The 18,842-nt window shown below is 40.7% G+C and overlaps 2 protein-coding genes across 2 annotated transcripts in view; one reads left to right on the top strand and one right to left on the bottom strand.

The window, feature by feature from the left end:
• LOC126562569 (protein lifeguard 1-like) overlaps nucleotides 1-18,842 on the top strand; it is a 400,503-nt gene that overhangs the window by 255,609 nt on the left and 126,052 nt on the right. The window lies entirely within an intron of this gene.
• LOC126561445 (oxysterol-binding protein-related protein 9) overlaps nucleotides 4,547-18,842 on the bottom strand; it is a 41,271-nt gene continuing 26,975 nt past the window's right edge. Inside the window, exons 11-21 of the mRNA XM_050217594.1 lie at nucleotides 18,774-18,824; nucleotides 18,622-18,703; nucleotides 18,423-18,530; nucleotides 15,796-15,892; nucleotides 5,862-6,493; nucleotides 5,674-5,781; nucleotides 5,425-5,599; nucleotides 5,213-5,348; nucleotides 4,933-5,150; nucleotides 4,760-4,865; nucleotides 4,547-4,681 (exon numbers count right to left, since the gene is read on the bottom strand). Coding sequence (XP_050073551.1) covers nucleotides 4,595-4,681; nucleotides 4,760-4,865; nucleotides 4,933-5,150; nucleotides 5,213-5,348; nucleotides 5,425-5,599; nucleotides 5,674-5,781; nucleotides 5,862-6,493; nucleotides 15,796-15,892; nucleotides 18,423-18,530; nucleotides 18,622-18,703; nucleotides 18,774-18,824 — 1,800 coding nt within the window. The 3' untranslated portion in view covers nucleotides 4,547-4,594. The remainder of the gene's footprint in view (nucleotides 4,682-4,759; nucleotides 4,866-4,932; nucleotides 5,151-5,212; nucleotides 5,349-5,424; nucleotides 5,600-5,673; nucleotides 5,782-5,861; nucleotides 6,494-15,795; nucleotides 15,893-18,422; nucleotides 18,531-18,621; nucleotides 18,704-18,773; nucleotides 18,825-18,842) is intronic.

Below are 18,842 nucleotides of genomic sequence, written 5' to 3'. Positions count from 1 at the left end.
GCAATAAATTGTGTCCAAATTAGAAAATTCGGAAATGGAAATGGATGTTATCTTCTAAGCGTATTTAGAAGATAATATAAACGTTAAAAGTCTCACTTCCCTTTTCGAACAGCATCCTTTAAGGGACCAACCAAAGGAAGAAACCATTCAATTATCGGACATAATATCATACAGGAAATCATGGACGTGAAGCATGCGTTTAGAGCAAATTATCATCGATTGATTTGCCATAAAATAGAGTCTAAACTGCGGTGTATAAGGGAGCACTCGAAAAAAGCCGTAGAAGTATAAATTATTATTTAACCAAACACAAGATACTAACAAACTGCGAAGAATTTTTTTTTCTTGTAACCATCACGCGTATATGTTTTAACTGTTGTTTAAATGCTTCTATCACAAGGCGTAACAGGATAAGAAGAGTAGAGGTAAAAAATCAAAACTACCCACCACCGTCACACTGCCACACAGCAATCGTGTTCTGGTGTTTTGTTCGAATGTTTGCAAGATAAAGCGAAACAGTTTCTTCCCTGTATTGCTTTTGCTACACTCTTTTTGATTTTGAATAATCAAACAGTTAATGTTAAAATACACAAAACTAACAAAGCACGAATGAGGCATCGATAAATGAATTGATAAATTGTATCATTTTCTTTTTAGCGGGTTTTAAAAGAAATCAATTCAGTGGTATTTGTTATTAACAGGCGCGTGTGTTTTGTTTTGAAAATTCTACACCCCAAGCAGAGGATGTTGTCGTTGTCGGAAAGGTTTATTTTGTTGTTACGTATATTTATATGTGTAGAGTAAATAAGCAACCTGTCGTACTGACCGAACGAATAAATCTGGGCAGAATAAATAAATATTTACCTCCTTAATTGTGAAAAAGGGGTCTTTTGCGTTATTTTATCACAAACAAGAAAGAAATATTCAAAGAAGTTATGGATGATGCTTAATGGTTTATTCATTTAATTGAAAAAAAGTATATTCACTTACTTGTTGACAAGATGTCGTGATCTTGATTCCGTAGTCCGCTCAGCTTGCAACTCGACTCATTAAGGTACAGGTTGTATGATGTCGCTCTCATAGCATGGCTACTGTTTCGTAACTTTGCGATTTGTTTAACGGCCACTTTCATCAAACACATACACACTTTCGGAATGTTATTTTTAAGAAGCACTCCGTATCCACGCACGGTATACTACACTAAAACGCCTTTGACTTAAGTGCTAATAATTAGATGAAAAAAGAAGAAAAATATCACAAACTAATAAATATACGATAAAATACATCATAGGACAAATAACGATCAACAGACAAAATCATGTGAACAAAACAAATATAAAGGTAAAAATATTAAACATAGACAAAAATATCACAGAAAAAAACATCAAATAAAAGAAGATAAAAATCAAATGCCAACAGATAAAAATATCTGACGGTAACGGATGGATCACTTAACAAAAAGAAAAGGAAGGAAACCAAATTCTTAACGAAAACACGACCATAAAACAATCACAGAAAATAAAAATAAAATATAACACAAACAAATAAAAAAGGAGGGAAAGTCACGGATTAGAAATACGACGAAGAAAGATAAGAATCGAATCGAAAAACAAATAACATAAATTAAACATGAAAATTACACAAGACAATCACTTCAAGCCACCAAACACTACACAAATCTACACCGTATGGGTTAATTTATTCTGGCATTGGTGTAGGTTTTTTTATTTCCATTATTAACCAGGGCGTAAGGGATGGGGTGGGGCGGGAGGAGGAGTGGAAGTGTATAAAGTTTTCAGTTTTTAAAAGTATGCGTATGTGAGTACGAGTGTGTGCTTAGCTTGTTTCTGCTTGTTCTGCTCTTCTGTTTTGTTTCATTTTTGACACTTTTCTGTGTATTGCTAGCCCTATCTTTTTCTGACTTTTCTGCTCTATTTTTGTATGCATTGTTCTCTTTTAAACCGTTGTTTTACATGTGTTAAGTTCAAGATATATCTGTGATAACTGTGTGTTTATGTTTCCGGGTTGGTAATGCTTTTTGTTGAAGTTTTGTTTTACTTGCTTACTTTTAGTAGTTTTGCAGTTTGCACGCACTTGGGTGGTTATTGCAATCGATGCCATCATCTGTTCATGTTCTCTTTTATCTATCCTCTTCTTTTTTATATCAATTCATCCTTCTTTTACACACCTTCACAGTTTTCATACTTGCTATGTAGTGGTTAGGTTTAATAGTCAATCGTGTATGATCCCGCGAACAATGCTTTGATATAGTTTTTTTCCTTATTTCTTTTACAGTAGTAATACAGAACTACACAATGCGGCCCTAAACTTTAACAATGTGCATGCGGATTTCTTTTTTTTACTAGCTTTTCACATTCCTTTCAAAACGGGGAGGCTAGAAGAATGAGAAAGTGACAAAAGGAGAGTGTCCTCTTTTATCGGAAGAGATTTTATGGATAGTGTTTGTTTTGCTATAGCAGGTTTTGTAAGTGATGCCATATTGTTTTCTTTTCTTAACTATTTTACCTTTGAACTACTCGGATTTAGTTTTCTGTGCCTGTTTTTTGTAATTGTGTTTCTGCTTTTTTCTCTTTCTTTCCCTCCCCAAACGTTATCCTTTTCCTGTTTAATTGTTTCCATGTATTGCGTGGACCTGTGTGTTTTGCGAACTCTGTGGCGCAGCATTTTTTTTACTGTAATTGAATTCGTCTTTTTCTTCTACTATATAAACAAGCGCATTAGTTTTTCGTTTTTGTGTCTGTTAAGATTCACTTCATAATAGTTCTAATGTGTGTTTGTGTGTGTTTGTTTTTTGCTTCGTATTGTTGCGATTTACGATCACAAACGCAGCCCAATAGGCTAAGTGATCAAAATATATAAGTATAGTCTCGTGTGTGAGTGTGTGTTTTACATATTACGGTGTATCAGTGTTGTAAATGTATAAGTCATAACTTTACATCTGTTCTACGCACGATTTTAACAGTGAATGGCGTTTTCTTTTTTGTTAACGCATAACGCTAAACTTGCGCGTGAGATTTTGTTTATTCTTTTTTATGTTTCTATGTGCATTTTAGTTATCTTAGCAAGAGAAAACCACCTAACCAAATAAAGAATTGTTTGTTGTTGCTTCTTTTGTTTTTCTCTTTTTTGTTTTGTTGGAGTTATTCATTCTTTCTCCATTTTTGTGATTCTTTGTTCACGTTTCTCTACTTCTGGCTTTCTTTCTCTTAAACAGTAGAAAATATTGTTCATTGTTAACATGCACGATTTCTTTTTTGCATTTTTCTTTAAACTTCTTACGCTTCTTAAGTTTCCTTCTGTATCTCTTTTTTTAAATCAGATCTTAGAAAATGTTTGCAACTTTGTTTGTTATTCTTCTACATTTTTAACGTATTTTTTTGTTTTGCCTTTTTTATAACGTTACCCCGTTATGGTTAGTTTTCTAATGATAACTTTGATTCGATTACTTGCTGTGTTATTCGGACAGAATATTGTTATGTTTTTGTCTGAGCATGGGGGGACTAATAATAGATTTCAATTATTAACAAGTTCCTCTTTGTTCTTCCTCCATTTCTTTTTTCGTTGCTTCTCGAGAAGCGTTAACGCACACACAGTTCGCTTTCCTTTTTAGTTTCCATCCAATGGAGCAACGTGGAAGTTCAGCGCACGGATACAGAAGTATAATTGTGGTTTTGCAGTGAAAGATTCCCACTATGTTTTACTTTACTTTTGTGCATATCACATTTGTTTTTTTGTTTTTCTTTTACTTGTTTTCTGTTTCGCTTCATCCGATTTTTTTAAATTGGGGTTATTCCTTTTCTTTCTTCGTCGGTTTACCGTGTTAGCGAAGTTTGCTATAACAACATTAGACTAAAACTGAGAATTTCAACATCACTATTTTAGGGGGCTTTCGTTTACTGCTTGCTGTGCACGCTTCCACGTCCAGCTACAAACTTTACTACAAACGGTGCATCGTAGTGCAGTAATGAGGAGCGTTGGGCAAGAAACTGGGAAAACATAAACCCCAAAAAATACAATAACAAAAAAACGAACGAACAAAACGCAACGAAAAATGCTACATTCTAACCGATGATTTAAAAAATGCAATATAAATAAATGAAATGAGGAGAAGCATTCGCAAAGAGATTATTTGGAGTAAGAAAAGTGAGAAATCCAACGTTTCCTTCTGCACACGACTGCTGTATGACAAATATTCAAGCTCAAATTCTGAACGTTGATATTGTAATCTTGTCAGTCAGCCTATCCAAAATATTGAAGCAATGTTCTACTGCATCTTTGACTACACAAAAAAAATCGTATTTTACTGGCAGCGATTAGTAAATGAAAGAGAATTGTTACACTTATCCTTACCTCTTTTCGCGACACTCTTCTCTATCTGCTTTGCTTTTTTTTGCTTGTTTCTGTTTAAACTTTTCTTTTTCTGCGTGTGTTTTCTCTATAGTGTGTTGTGTATAATATATGTATATTGTATAGGTATAGATGTATATGTATATAGATATATCTTCTGTATATCTAAAGTATCTGCTTACATGCTAGTGCTACCATTGTTGGTGGTGTTATGTTCGTTCGATTGCTATCTTTTGCTATCCCGTTTTTCCAGCGTTAACCTATGCAGTAGCGGCGTGGTGTAGATCCACGATTCACCGATACCCTTGAAGTACTGATAAATAAGAAAGTGTTGTTAATAAATAAAACTTATTCGCTAATTTAGCTCACGAGGTGTTCCATCTTAATTTACCTTAGTTTCCCATTCACCGAACGTTTCCTTCCGCTCTTTGGCTTCTTCGCGTTGCTTCTGCTCCACTTGAAACTTTGCATTCGTTGCCTTTTCGATGTCGTTCATCCTGCACGGGACAAGGTACATTAATGAGTTCGATTTTAATCTAAAATCCTGCTAACAAATGCACTTACTTCAAACCGGCCGTTACTTCGCGCCAAACTTTACGCGACTCGTTTTCGTCCTGCTCTGCCACCGGGCGTACCTTCTTCTTGTATATCGGTATGCTATTCACGTCGACAAACGTTTCAAACTTGGAGGGTTTACTGCCATCGTTGAATTTGTACTCCATTAGGCCGCTCCATTCGCCACTGATGCTGATGAACGACTTCTTGTCGTTCGGTCCATAGATCTGCCAATGAGGAAGCCATTAATTGTGGTTTATTTTCGGTGCGAGCGTGTAGCACGCCTTACCTCGCCCTGTATTCGATTCTTTTTGCCACCGTAAAAAGGTTTCGTGATGAAGTCTATATCCGCCCGATAACCCGTCTGTGGACAGGTGATGGTTATCGTACCACCGAGTTCAATCCACGGTATCGTTAGAATGGAGCTAAAACGGAAGAATAGTCGATTATTCATTCCTCTGCTTAGTATGTTCTTCGAAGTGTTGGTTCTATTCGCCTTACCGTCCATAGCCATTTGGAAAAGTGACGATATATTCCTCGTTGAGATCACATAACGTCACCGTACCCTGGCCGATGTTGTGTACGCCTATCGAAAGGCCGAGAAACTTGGACTTTGTCCACACGTGCGCAGAAAAGCTGATCTTCTTGTTGTAATGCTCAGCATAGAACGCTGATACTGTGGAACGAGAAGCAATAGACGTACACCGGTTAATTAACCTGGCAAAATTAACACATGGAGTGAACGCATACTTGGCGGATGATGCGAGACCTGCTCGGCGATAAAGGTTAGTTGGTCCCTGCGGCACCATGGAATCGGTCCATCTTTCACCTCCACGTTGGACGCTTCGTCACCCGTTGCTAGCATGTGAAGTAGAAGATTAAAGGGAAAGGGAAAGATTAAACACCGTCTGACACCAGAACGGAGAATCGAAACTTACGCAGCTCCGGAATGTCCCAATGACACTGGAAGATTTCGCCCAAAATCGGATTGTACGGTTTCTTCGCGACGGAACTCTTCCGTCCGGCGTGGTACGCGCTCAGGTACCACCGGACGACCTGCACCATACGCTCGCGCGGTTCCTTCAGATCCGCTATCCGTAGAAACAGATCCGGATGGGCGAAATAATCGGCGTACATCTCTAGCAATGATCGCCGTTCGAGGATGAACGTCGGCAGTACGACCTTCGTCAGATCCATGCCGATCTTCACCTGGGAGAGCAGATGCGTCACGACCGAACCGTGTGACTCCATAGACAGATCGTTGTCGGACTCGTCTTCGTATAAGGCATCGTAGTCGAGGCTACCATCGGTCCGGATCGGAAGAGCTTTCGAGTCGTACGATTTGCGAGGCACACCGGACGCGAGTGGTAACGGATCGTGCGGTACGGGTCGGGGCACACCGTCGCTACCGGCACCACCGACCAGCGGGACGGTGGCTGATATGGACGTGGTGTTGGAGCTGACCAGGCTGTTCTGCTTCTTGAGCGAGTTGCTTGTACTGTCCTCGGCCGATGCATAGTGTTCCTCCACCGACAAGCGGGCAGTGTGCTCGGACAGGGTTCGAGTGTTGCTGGAAGGAGAAAAACAAAGGCGAGAATGGGTGGGATAAGTAATCGCATGTGGATATATTTGCTGTAATGGTCAGTTATGTAGAGGATGTTTGATTATTGACTTGACGTCTCGCTCTGGAAGATTCCTTGAATTTAACATTGAAATTTAATTATGAGTAAATTAACAAAGGGTTTCTCTATTCTAAGGTATCTCCAACTCCAAAGAGGTTCCTTTTATATTCAACACATGCAACGAAAGCTTGAAATAACTAATTAAGGAGAAATAACACACAAAAACACTGCATTGCTCATTGCTCATTTCCCCTAAAATCACGGGTAAAATATCCGTAACAATAAAATATAAACCACCCGAAGAATGGCGAATCATTTTCGCGATAAATTATAATCCGCTTGTATTTATTTGCCGCTCGTGAGCCTCAATAATTGACCCAAGATAGGCACATAAATATTCTACCATACCAGCAGCAATAGTCACCCAGTGCCACAAGCACCCAACGAGAAGGCTCGCGAAAATTTTCGTTAAATCATCAGCCACGCCGGGACCCGCCGTACGACGAGGCCGAGGAGCGCAAATAATAAATAAATTTCAATCTGCATTGCTCTTACGATGCCAATGGAACAGACCATGTGTGTGTGTGTGTTTACGTGCGGGTCGACTGATTCTGATCGCTGAACAATAAATGGAGCAGGAAAAATACATAATGCGCAAAACAAATAGGAAACCCAAGCTGAAACTTTCCTTTTTTTGCCTGCTACCCTCTCGCATCCAACTGGAGAAGGATTTAGGAAGTTACCTCACGGGTACGATTACGTATGCTCGTGAGACATCACAAACCTCGAATGGAAACAGAAATCGGGGGAAAAGAAAAATGACCATTCTAACGGCACCGTACCGCAAAAAAACCCCCACGATCCGGAAGCAGCTGTGACTGCAACAAGAACAAACAATCCAGAGCCCGCGAAAAAAAAGGACAATCCAACGAGAACCTGGCGAACCGGAAGAAAAGAAGGAACGGTTTTCCCTCGTGTCCGTAGGTTAGTACGTGTACGGATTTTGCAAAACGAATGACATTGCCGACGCTTTTTGATGGGGGATACACACGACTCTACGCGAATTTGGGTAATGTACCTGAAGCAGTAAAGGAAGTAAAGCATCGATCGATCGAACTCCTACCAACTTCAATGTTTTGCGTTTTTCCATCAGTGTGATTAGGTGGTGAGGTAACTGTGTCACGGGGAGGTGGGTGAAACCACCCGAGGGGGGCCACATAGTGTTATTCTAGGGGAATATTACTGTTATGCCTTCGTTTTTGTATTTACAGGTTTTTATGAAAGTACGGCGAAAGGAAAAAGGGATATAAATGTGAGGCAAGCATGTAACTGCAGAGCTGAAGCATGTCGTCAACTGTGTCTTAGCAATGATATTTGGTAATGCGTGTATTTTGTGTTTGCATTTATTGAACTAGCAAAATAAAATTTGATCGATCAACATGTCTAGATCTGATAGAACTACCGTGAAATAATACTAAAATAGGTAGGTGTCATCACAAACCTAGACACCGGACACAATAGCAAAGAATATAGAACGATGATTTAGTGCCTAAAATACTGAAATGGCTTGATATGTCGGGTTGAAAATTAATTTGTTGTTGGTCCGATTTTAAATAAACGTTTTTCGATAAGACTCGCAACTCACACATTTTTACTTTATTTATATGTACTGCACGTAACAGCCAAACAAGTAAATTATGGCTAAAATTCTCCACGCTAGGCATGCTCTTGCGCTAGACAAGCAGTTGCATGGAGTCGGAACCATCGACTGGGAAAGTTTTCTATTCCTAGACGATGGAGAAATAGAAATCTCTTTGGCAATGAAATCAGAGAATGGGTGCTAAAAATGGTAGTCGTTGTTGGTTCAATAAATTTGATTAGTAACCACCTTAACAATTGAAAGTTTTTCGTTCGAAATATGGATTTTTAGCCCTTTATATAGACTAATCTGGTAAATAGAGCGCCTGATATGTAGACGATCAAATTTAACAGAGAGGAAAGAAGATTGGCAACCTTCCTCAACTATAAACCAAATTATAGTGCTAGTTTAGTTGATAAACTTTCCAAAAAAAAACGGTAAATTAAATTCAAGATTAAATATTGGCGACCAAAAGTTGTGTTAGTTTAACGATAAAAGTAGAAATTTTAACACTTTCCCTGCTGTAAAAAAATATCATTATAAACATTCAAATAAATCGGTTCCTTTCGAACGACAAGATAAATGTTAAGACATTGTTTGAACAACTTATGAATTCTTCAAATACTGTTACCGTTAAGTTATGCTAGCAGAAAAATAAGGTAGAAATAGCGCCTGGGAGTATGCAATCTGTCTTGGAAAATCGTAAACTACGTTAAAATTTCCATAAAATACTTTCGACAAATATCAAATGAACTTCAACCAACTAAACTCAATGAAACGCACACAATCTTATTACCATTAAACCGATAATTGTAGGATAAGCATGTCGATTCCCCCAAACTAATAGATCATAACAGTAGACTGCAAACAATGTACTCTTTTGCATTAACTGTTGCACTCTCCACAATGTTGCCCACACCAATGACCCTTTCACATCATAGTACACCTCAGGATAAGCTCAACGAAAACCACTCCCAATCACACACTCACGATGCAAAAAACGATGACTTGAGTTCCCGTGACACTGACTAACAGAAACGGGGTGAGTAATAAAAAAAAAACATCCACTCCAAACGGACGGATGGAAGGGGATGGAGTCAGTTTGGAGGTGAAAAATGCATGTAAAAGATTGTCGTAAAATCGCTCTCACCCACCCCCGGGGTGGAATACACAAACACACACCATTTGGTTTGGGCGGGCGGGAAGGTTTGTTTTGGGGTGTACGAGAAAGGAGTGCAAAGTAAACACAAAACTTTATGTGGTGTTGGTGCCTGCGCTTCTCAATGATTTGGATGGGAACATAAAACGGTTCCTAATATCTTAATCGAAACGAGGGAGCAACGGACACACAGCAGAGAGCTGCTATAAATATACAACCCACAACCGTACGCCAGCTGACGGTAGTGCATTTTCCCAGTGCAAAAGCGGCAGGCGCAGTCTCCACGAAGGAAGAATCTGTGTGTGTGAGTGTGTGTGTGTGTGTGTGTGTGTGTGTGTGTGTGTGTGTGTGTGTGTGTGTGTGTGTGTGTGTGTGTGTGTGTGTGTGTGTGTGTGTGTGTGTGTGTGTGTGTGTGTGTGTGTGTGTGTGTGTGTGTGTGTGTGTGTGTGTGTGTGTGTGTGTGTGTGTGTGTGTGTGTGTGTGTGTGTGTGTGTGTGTGTGTGTGTGTGTGTGGAGGGAAAAGTATGCTACAGACAGTGTTTGTAGACCATCGGAAAAAAGGAACTACAGGAGGCAAGTTTATGGCGTCACAATGTCGTCATCGTTCGTCAAATATGCTTGTAGTGGTAGTAGTTGTAGTTTACCCAAACACATTACTAATATCCCTGTAGGTAGTTTCTTCGTTGCTCTCTGTAGCTTAAAGTAGCATATACTAGCACGACTTTAAAATAAGGGGAGAATGCACTATCTACACACCAGCAGCTGACAATGTACATATTATATAAATAATAAATTTCTTTGAAAGTGTGTAGTAGAAAACCCGCATTAGTCCTCTGCAAGTGTGCGAGAAGATGGTTTCGTTTGGCTGACTGTTGCAAAAGGTCTTGTTAACGCAAAAAGCAAGATCTCTTCAATTACAGGGCTTTCAGTTGACAAGAATCACAACAGCATTATGCTGTTTCTAAGAGTTTCTAAGATCTAGGATGTAGTTGAGCATTCAAATAAGCTTTAGGGAATGAAAATAAAAAAAAACGGTTTATGGCCGCACACATGTGTCCTTAAAATTCTTACTAAAGTGGGCTATGCAGAGAATGGACAAAGAAAATATGGTTTTGTGCTTGACTTCAAAGATTAAAATTAATAAAGCGGCCAGTAACGCTGAGCTCCAATTATCAATTTTCAAATTGAATTATGTTCGATTGATTCTAAAAACTTTCCAACCAGCAGTTGAATAATTTTCTGTGCCATATATTAAAAATTAAATCAAATCGGGTAGTCCGATGGTACAGACTTCAGCGACGACTGTGGTTGAAATCCTCGGACCTGAACCATTTTCTTGCAGTGAAGACTGACTATCCATCTGCATGGTTTTAATAAGTATAGTAAGCCATTTGGTGGCCCGTAGCACCCGTAGAACTTATCGTTATGCTTTGTCATAAGCGACAATGCTTGTAACAGGTCTTCTGTAAATACTTCATACAACATAAATTTACACACGATAGTTTCCGAAAATTACTATTCTAATGGTGTAAAATTAAGTCTGTAAACAATCCACCCGGTTCATCATATCATTTGCTACCGTTTTCTGAAATATTTGCATTCTAAAATGAGCTCATCTTAAAAACCCTGTAAATGAAAACTATAAAATGAAAACAAAGATGCACTCAGAGAGACAGACAGAGAGAGTGTGAGAGAGAGAGAGAAAATAATCGAGCGATAAAACGGTCATGACATTTTCCACCCCATTTTCACTCAACCCATTAAATCAAACCACTAAAATCGGTCACAGAAACATTTACCTATCGGTGGCCACGGAGCTGGTGCGCCGAAAGGAAAACCGTTCCGCTAATGATTTGAACATGCTGATACCTTTCCTTTCGCTCGTTTTCACTCGACCAGATGTATTAGTTTTCCGCACCCACGACGGTATTTTCTTTTCTAATATCGTTTAAAAATGATTTTCCCTTTCTTCGCTCTTTTTTCACTTTCACACACACACACATAAACGTACATGGTTTTATATTATAATATTGCTTTAGATGTTTTCACAGATCACATTTTGGTCGCTTCGTTTTAGATTCGTTTTACCCACACGGCGCGTGGCGTCCGTGAGAGAAGGCTTTCGGGACTTTATTATCATCACTTCAACGGCATCATCATCATCATCATCTACCAAACCGGTCGTCTCGTAGCCAACAGTCTGCCTTCTTCATTATTCTTCAGGCAAATCAGATCAGCAATAAGGTTCCAATTTTCCACCCAACAGACACGGCACATAAGTTTTCCCGGTTTGTTCCTTCCGAAATTTTCTTTTCCGACAAGCAGAATTCGTTTTCTTGAGATCGTGAAAAATCCACCCCTCTGTGCAGTCAGTCAGTTCCCTTACGATTGTTTGGGTGGTGAGCGCAGGTTGTTGTTAAATTTTTAAGCACTTTCTAATGACTTTGGTACGCCTCGCTTGTTTCTCTCGCATAATACAACGACGAGAGTTGATGTGGTTTGTGGAAACACACACCAAAAACTGTCCCGAGAATATTGGGGGGGAGGAAAAGCTGCCACAACTAACCCAACCACACATACACACACACTATAAGTGGTTCGTCTGTGGAATCGATAACAATCTCCTACAGACACTTGGAGCTTTCGTTTGTCGCAACAATATAGAGGAAGAAGAATTGATTGTGAGGGAAACCGGAATGACGTCGACGAGACGAGAAACACGAGATTGCTTAAGCGTCCAATTTTTCCAGACGATGATAAGCGCTAGCACTTCATGAGCAATAGAACTACACTATCGGGATAGTGTTCATACAGTAAGGCATTTGCTGTGTGTGCGCGTGTCTTTGTGAGTGGGGAGCATTGTTCTTTGTTGGTCAAATACACACACTTTTCATCTGCTGGTTCGGGGCGAAACTCTCATTGTGGCACAATAGTTACAGACCTCTTGTCGCGAATTTTTGTCCGTTTGACAGCTTTGATTGCTTTCGTGCTTATATCTGGTTCTTAATTATTTAAAAAAACATTTATGTTTTCACAATTGCACTTTCACACACTACAAGCTTGTAGTGCCTTCTTGCACTTATCGCATATACCCACACACACACGCAGAAGAAAAGGACACGGACACACGACTGGAAGACATTGATTTTATGCAAAGAAAGTTCACGGTTTTTAAACGCCGGACATGCCCCACCAACCCACAACCGCACAGACGCACACAACAATCTCTTCACGCTGTCACGCAACACAAACACACAAGCATGTAAGGAAAACAGACCGAAACTGCAAGACGTCCCCTTTTTCGATCTGAACGAACTGTCCCTTTTTTAACGGTGGTCCTCCAAATATTCTCCCCTTTTTCTTTTTTTTTTCAAACTGTATGACGTTGCGTGCTGGCGTGTGCTCGTGTGTGTATATGTGGAAAATGACTGTGTGTCCCTCTTTCCTATTTTGTTGTTGTTGTTGTTCCCTCTTGGTGTGTTTTTAGCCCGCGCGCACGTGGAAGCAAGCGAAGCACGAGGCCAAGCTTCTGCCGATCGTCTGACTGGCACGCAAATACATTCGGACGGGGCAACCAAATATTGCCAAACCGCACACCCGTACCGCGCGCACGGTGACCCGAAGCCGGCCCGGTTCCGGATCGGGTTAGAATCGGGAAATGCCGTTCTCCGGCAGCTAAAGAAGAGACGGTAGAGCGTTGTACGACGACTCTCAGGGTGCACACCACACACCGATTTTCTCACTCAGTTTTCTCTCACTTTCACACGTCGTGGGTGGGGAGGGTGGGGGGGTTCGGTCTTTCAACGAAAAGGGAAAACCTCCAATCCACTAACGACAAAGAGAGGGAATGGAAAACTGGGGAGTGGTGGAAAAGTGTACCAACGTCACGCGATTCTGCATGCCATTTGCCGCAGTTTTGTGCGGAGATGCAATAATAACGCTTTTTTTTTTGCCTTGTTCTTATTCCGCACTGTTGTTGGTTGGTTGCTGGTGTTTTGTTGCAAAAATGTAAACTATCCACAACCCACAGAGCCACACACGCTTCCATTTCCCATCTGCAATCAATTCTCCTGGTCTAGAGTGACCTCGCATATGCGCTTATCGGGGAGTTTAAAAAAAATATATTTTCAAGCGCAAAAGTGCATTTAAATAAACAAATCACTTCAATCCAATCATTGTACCACCATGTTACGGGCGTGTTATTAAAAAAGAAACAACATTTGCTGAATTTAACGCTGTTTTGCTCTACCCCTTTAAAACGATATTGTGAGTATAATAAAATATTAGTTTTTTTTTATTTTCCTGCCATTCGGAAGTGTTTGATGAATAATTTAATCCATACCGAGTGTGCTCTCTCTCTCTCTTTACGCATCTTTTTAGTTCTGTCTGTAAATGCTACCAACATGCGTGCATGTTTATATCTCCTTTTTTTTATTCCTGACTGGTCACATGAAACCGAGCTGGCAGATTTTATTTTAAAGATATGGATGCATGATTTGCGTGACACGAAACTTTGGCCACATTCACGCGAACGATAGGCTAAAAATAATATTTCTACAAATTGAAACATTTTGCATAGTTTGGAAACATTTGCATGATAAGGAGTGAAATAAAAGACACAAAACAAATTGACTAAACAGAACAGATAAAAAGGTTTCAAAACTGATACGATAAGAAAATAAAGAACATTTAAATTTATCAACACATCAAGTAAGGTTATATTTTTAAATTGCGAATTGCGATTTTTTTTAAATTGAACAAAATAATATAAAAATAATTCAATAAGTAAGAATATGTGAAGTTCCGTAGCAAATACAATAGATAAAAATGTGATAAGAATGTAAAATGAGATAAAAAAGCTAATAAACATAAGACAGAAAAGAAATTGCAAGGTAAATAGCAAAGAAAACCCGTTCATAATTCATGTTCATGTTTCATGTTTAAAACAATGGTCGATTCGAATGATACACAACAATAAATCGAAGGTTATTTAAGTTTGTTATTACTTCCTCGGATTGCTTTAACATGGGAACGTTTGGTTTTTTTATCTTGAAAATCTTAAATTTACAATAAAGTTGTTCATTATTTGTTGTGAGAAATAAATTTAAAATTTATTTTAAAAATCAAGGAAAGAGTTTTTTCAGGCCGATTTTAGTTCTTCAATTTCCAAAAGTATCCAGCATAGAATGCTTCCTCGATTGCTGTATTATACGTCTATAACCACCACCGAACGGGGTCACTTTTGCTGGCGATGCTTGTGCATTCCGCAATCGGCAATTAATAAATCGATGAGATCACCGCTGACGCGCTGTGTACCAATACCACCCGACCAACCGAACAATATAATAGCTTACCGAGAACCGAGAACGCAATGCATGGTTTAGTCCAATTTCACAAATCGATAGCCATTCGGGTGACGATTAGTGGTGCCTATTGAACCCAATTCAAGTGGGATATCGTTTCCTCTTTTTTTTATTTGTGGCCAGTTGAACGCCTAATGAAATTGTCGACGAAAATTGATTGGCAGGAAAAGTGGTGCCATCCGAAAAACCAATGGTTTATTAATTGATGACAACAATAAGAGCAATCAGTTCGTGACACGTATTAGTGGTGTTTGAATAAGGATAATAGTTGCTCTTTGCGACAAGTACGTCAAAAAAAATATAACAATATGTATAATGTTGCTGGGAAATGGAAGAAAATGGATTGTGTATATTCTGAAATTAAATTACTTCCTCGCTCATTATATTACTACGGACAGCGGATAGAGAAAGCAATCTAATAATGTTCCAAATTAACTTTGTTCTCGGATCAAATGACTCATTAATAATAAACCATGCTTATAATTAAATCTGGCTTCCGGGCATGGTAAGGGGCCGGCAGCGAGACTCGCGTGTGGTAATTCTCACGTTTCTGAGTGTGTTTTTGCGCAATTCACAACCACCCAACTTGAGAAGCTGTTGGTTAACCACACTAAACTTCTTGTCAAGTACAGCACTTTCTTGAAGTTTATTCAACAGAATCGGTTCAGAATGATGACAGCATCCGACATTGGCTAACCACCTCTCGCATAGCGAATGAGTGTCGGTAGGACTTTCCTCTTAATAATCATAGTGGCAATCGAGAGACACAGAGAAAGAAATGCTTAAGAGAGGGGGAGACAGAGAGAGAGAGAGAGAGAGAGAGAGAATAAGAGAGAGAACAAAGCACGTGCTTGTGATGCTGAAAGGACACACATCCATTTGGCATTGTGGACAGCAAAGTTGGCGCAATGTAGATACAACCACTACAAACACGACACGGCTGTCCCCGGGTCAAGGGTGTCAAAGCCTTGGAAGAGACTTGGAGCCCATCTCCACCAGACACTGCTGGTTCTAACTGCTCGTACTCTTCCCAACGATCTCTAAGAGAATTTGTATAGGAACATTCGGGAATTCAATTGCGCTACTTACCTTGTCGGTGTGTTTAATTGACTAGAGGTAAACGGAGAATCGTTTGCATCGAAGAAGTCGTCCTCGCCCTCTGAACTCGAGTAGGACGTTTCCGGCACTGTGGAGAAGGTATGGATCGGTTCGGTTATCATAACGATGCTCGGATGACGATGCCTGCGATGCCGCCGTCGCCGCCGGTTCCGCTTCACCGTCAATACATGCCGCGCGAGTACCAGCAGTAACACTATGACCAGCGCCGCCAGAAAGCCGCACAGCAGTATACATGTGCACTCCAACTTTTACGCGCTCGTCCCAACTGGGTCGTGTCCAACCAACCGCACACACTCACACACCAAGCGCACCGCTTTTTTTTGCTAAGGTGTACACGCGATTTCCTCTTACAGGAGGGCCTGTTTTCTTAAGCTTAGTGAGCGTATTTTTCAAGTTTCTATCTTGCTGCTGCTACTATACGATCAAGGACGTGCGATTTGGAAACACACATCGAAGACGCTAGAAGGGACGCCAACACAAAAAATACACTTCTACACACTACTTACAGCAAACGTCAGTCCTACTACGGGTGACACAGTCACTGTACACAGCTTCAGTACCGCACCGAGCAGAAAGATCTCTTCTCGTGCCCAAAGAAGCATCGCTTGCTGTCCGCAATTCTTTCACGACAATCTACGCCGTCCGCAGCCACTCTCATCTGGGGACACACGGACATTCAACCTTCTCTCACACACCGTAAAACCGGTCGTTGTTCTTGTAGATGACACTTTCGCTAATCTGCTTCAAAGTGTAACCGTGTGTTTGGTGCGCTTTCATGAGGATCTAAATCCCAATCGCTATCGAAAGCGCCGTATGTGTGCTTGGTACAAAACGGTACGTTCAAAACTCCTTTGTTGATTTGTTTTTCGTTACACTCTTTTTCTCTTTGAGCTACCGATGGTGGTACGCTAGTGTCCGTACGCGCCGGAACAGGATACTGTACTACCAGGCGCTACCATTAATTGGCGGTCGCTGTAATCCCTCCCCCAAAGGATACAAAGGGAAGTACGCTCCCCAACAACAGGGAGTGCGCGCTGATTTCGTGAGAAAATCGGAAACGGAAAAAGCTCTCGACAAAACTCTCACACTCACGCCAGCTTTTTTTTTGGCGGGGTGGAAAAAAATCTCAACGTTACTCGTGCGGTTCTCAAATTGTAAGGGACGGTATGTTCGGAACGCGCTCTCAGGCCTAACACTAGTAGACGATCGTTCGCGTACAGCGTTTTCTGCAGTGGTTCTGGCTCCGGAATGCTACTGCTAAAAATAAATCGATATCCACGTGATTTTGATGAAAACGTTACGCACTCCAAACTAGTGGCAGCGCGTGGCACGTGAAGGAAGCGAGAGAATGAGACTGAGCGCCCGAACGCCAGAGAGTGAGATAATAGTATGCGAAATATTCCTCCCCAAACCCATCACGATGCACACAGCACGGTTTGGAGCTTCGCGAGGGCTCGGTTACCGTGCGGCATTTTCCTGACAGTTTAGTACCGCATTACACATGCCAATGCCCGGATGCCGGAACCGGTCGCATACGTAAAGATTGCCGTAACCGATAGTAGAACGAGTAAGAAGTGCGGGCAGGATAAGAAGGATAGACACATTTTGCAGGGGAGGTTTTTGTTTTAGACCCCCAGGTCTCGGTACTAGCGAGAGGAAAAAAAAATCGCGAAAAAAGCCTGCAACTGTCTAGCAAATATTCATACTTTCGGGCCTGGGCTGTACCTTGACTAAAGCGAACGTTTCGTTGTTGAGTGAGTTTATCGTTTCTTTTCGTTTTTTTTTTTGCTAGTGGAAATAAGACGGATGAGACACGTCAAATTTCAACGAAAAACCGGCCGCTCGGAGTCCTGTTGTGTGCAAAAAAGTTAGCCTTTTGTTTTTGCTGCGCGTTCCAAAGGCTTTGGAGGTTGGCAGTACTTGTTTATGCGGCGTTATTGTTAGTGTCATTGCTATGCACAAGTGAATAAGTTGGCGTTTGCCTGCTGTAAAAAAACATACACGCACAACCCGCACAGTGCCTATGGTTACATGGTACAAGGCGGCTTGTCTCGAATGTTGCGCAACTAAGCATCCTAATAAGCCGGCGAACGAACGATACGCCACCGTACCAAAAAAGCACTGCGAAAATTGAGTGCAAAAAAAATGTATGTACGTAGCTTCGTGCGTGCGATCAAGGGTAGTAAATGCTCGATCGATAGAAAACCGTATCGATTAGTAACAACCGTTGGTGATAAGCGTCTTCCCTGTCATTAACCTTCGGCAAGGGGATGTTTGGTGGGGGCTGCTCGAATTATACCTTTGATACAAGCTTTTTCAACTCCCTACCATTATTCAACGTGCGTCAATTAATGTAACGATTACTTATAACCTGTTCCCCTACATCGTTTAGGTTGTGGTTCTCCTCACGATAGTTGGGACTTCAGGTTGGAAGTGTCGCTCTCTTCAAATTTACTAGGGTTTTTTTTTATTTTACTTAAAAGAACTCTTTATGAATCGTAAATGGAGTGTGGTGGCGAAGATGACGGTGTTGGTCATAGTGCAAACGTACTGTTCCACCGGGTCAAATGAAAACAAAAGCCGTTGTACATACGTACCGCTGATAGAAGCATGTGCAATGTTGGCACGCCGCACGCCTTCTTGACATTCGTCCGCAACCTCGATGTCGGTCGGTAGTGAAGAAGACATCACACCTATGGCCAGACCTGCGTGTGTCGGAAAAAAGTACAAAACGGTGTGTTTGGTAGATTAAGAATGGTGTTTCAAGTGTTACTGAGGCATTTTACCGAAACTTACCAGACTCGCTGGGTTCCGTTTCCGTTTCGGACTTACTAGAGATAGGACCCTGATAGATACCGTTGATAGGGTTAGCGGTGTTCTGTGGAGATTGTAAATCGGATTAGTGGTTTATTAGGGAAAAAACAAAAACAATGCTGCGATAGACTTACCTTTGCGATCTGGAGAAGCACTATTGAATGTTTTATATTATCCAGCATTGCCTAAAAAGGTGACTCAAA

Source organism: Anopheles maculipalpis, chromosome 3RL, assembly GCF_943734695.1.
Source record: "Anopheles maculipalpis chromosome 3RL, idAnoMacuDA_375_x, whole genome shotgun sequence".
Classification (NCBI taxonomy): Eukaryota; Metazoa; Arthropoda; class Insecta; order Diptera; family Culicidae; genus Anopheles; species Anopheles maculipalpis.
This window is presented reverse-complemented; position numbering and strand designations above follow the sequence as displayed.